Source organism: Nanorana parkeri, unplaced genomic scaffold (genome assembly GCF_000935625.1).
Source record: "Nanorana parkeri isolate BGI_ZX_2015 unplaced genomic scaffold, ASM93562v1 scaffold238, whole genome shotgun sequence".
Classification (NCBI taxonomy): Eukaryota; Metazoa; Chordata; class Amphibia; order Anura; family Dicroglossidae; genus Nanorana; species Nanorana parkeri.
Window position 1 is genome coordinate 992,973 of NW_017306506.1, and position 1,979 is coordinate 994,951.

General features: G+C 40.6%; 1 protein-coding gene across 4 annotated transcripts in view; it reads right to left on the bottom strand.

Moving 5' to 3' along the window:
- Positions 1-720: 720 nt before the first annotated feature.
- The window catches only part of SLC25A15 (solute carrier family 25 member 15), a 44,623-nt gene continuing 43,364 nt past the window's right edge, over positions 721-1,979 (bottom strand). For all 4 annotated transcript variants that reach the window (XM_018556469.1, XM_018556468.1, XM_018556470.1 and 1 more), the window contains exon 7: positions 721-986. In XM_018556469.1, the coding sequence (XP_018411971.1) occupies positions 865-986 (122 nt within the window). In that variant the 3' untranslated portion in view covers positions 721-864. The remainder of the gene's footprint in view (positions 987-1,979) is intronic.

Here is a 1,979-nt window from a genome sequence, read left to right on the forward strand (position 1 = left end):
GCTAGGCTGTCAATCATAGTCCACATGCCAAGGAACCCTCAACCCTTTTTCTTAACAGTTGGATATAGTTGCATACTGTATATAGTTACATATAGACATACCTCCCAACTGTCCCTCATTGGAAACCAAATCCCTCTGTCCCTCTTTCCTCCTCGGTTGTCCTTCTTTTTGGTCTGATGTACAGATACAGTATCTATGGAAAGGTTCTATTGAACCACCAAAGTGTTATTCTGCACTAAAACCTTCATATTATCTCTTAATCTTTTACATGAGAACCCCCCTTTACATCAAAAATGTTCCACTCGCTTCAGGAGCCCTCCCCTTTACATCAGGGTTCCCATTTAGCGAAGATTTGAAGGTGCCCCTGACAAAGCCTGAAGGCTCCCCATAGTGCCACTTCACCCTGGTTGAGAGAGGCTGTTCTCGTGTATGGCCATCTTTAGGCTACATTCATGGATTGCAGAGTTAATTTGCCACTAAACTCTGAACTCATTTTTCATGTCATTTTGGGGGGGTTGGGGTGTATTAAGAATAGTTTTATGGTATTGAAGTCATAATATAGATCCAAACAAATTCCCAGCAGAGTGCATAACAGTCTTCCTGACAATATTCAATGTATGTAAAGGAAAGGTTTATTACAAAATACTATCATATTCTTGTAATTACATACAATAGACATCTGCAAGGACAGGATGGTTCCACTAATGTAAATTGTCCTATGTATAAACCATTCGTGTCAACTTCAGAAAGTTTCTTAATACTGGCAGCGCCGTGCATGGCATTTAGAATGTAACACTGAGAATCTCCTGCAGAATCTTTCACTTCTTCAGTCATGTCAATGATCTCAAAGAGATGCCAAGAAAGTTAAGCTTCTAATTGCTGCATCATCATTTTCCTGCTGTATTCATATGCTACAAAAAGAGCTCCATTGGCTGGAAAAGCTCGGATTAAGGTAGGCTTCAGTCCAGAGTAGAGAGCAGTGATGCCTGGAAAATAGGAAGACAGTTCAGTAGTGTTGGATAAATAATTAACCCCTTCATGACTGAGGCCTTTTTTTTTTTTTTCATTTTTTGTACCCATGTTATATTCCACATATTAGGCCTGAAAATTACTTAAAACCCCTAAACATTATATATTTTCTGAAAGCCGAGACCCTATAAAATAAAATGGTGGCAGTTGCAAATTTTTTTGTTGCGCGATATTAGCGCAACTCCTTATCAAACCCCAAAATTTAGGGAAATATGTACTTAAAGGCCCCAAAACACAATACAATACCCATTTATTTTATAAAATATAAAAGATGAGATTACAATGAGTAAATAGATACCCAACATGCCCAGGTTACAAAATGTGTACGTCCGTGAAGCAGCGACAAATTTCAGTACCCCAAAAGACCATAGACTACGCTTTAAAAGCCCCCACAGGTCATCAGTTTAGAGATACCAAAAAATACTGGCCCTATAATGATTGCTCTCACTCCGGTGTGTGCAGCGATACCCAACATGTGTAGCGTGTTCATCGTTTTCATATGTGGGCGCACCCGACGCGTGTTTACGTGAAGACACGCGTGCTCGCGGGGGACTTTAAACAGATTTTTACATTATTTTTACATTTTTTTAATTTAATGTTGATTCTAAAAACTGTTTTGTTTTTTTACTTTACTGTAATTGCTATCACATAGGGGAGCTTACAAGTCCCCCATGTGGGGGCTTGTAAGTGCAGATTGTGGTGACAGGTACTCTTTAAGGTGATGCCGGGGTCCAAAAGACCCCCGTGTCACCTTTACACTCCAAATAAGCTATTGAAGTGCAGATTGCACTTCAATAGCTTATAGCTGTGCTTCAGGAGCCCATCATTGACATCTATGGGACTGGAATTGATGCAATCTGCATCGCTCCCGGTCCCATAGAACATGGAGGGGATCGATGAACGGAGGTTCGTCCACTCCTCCCCAGTTTCCCGCCACCATCAAAGAAGCA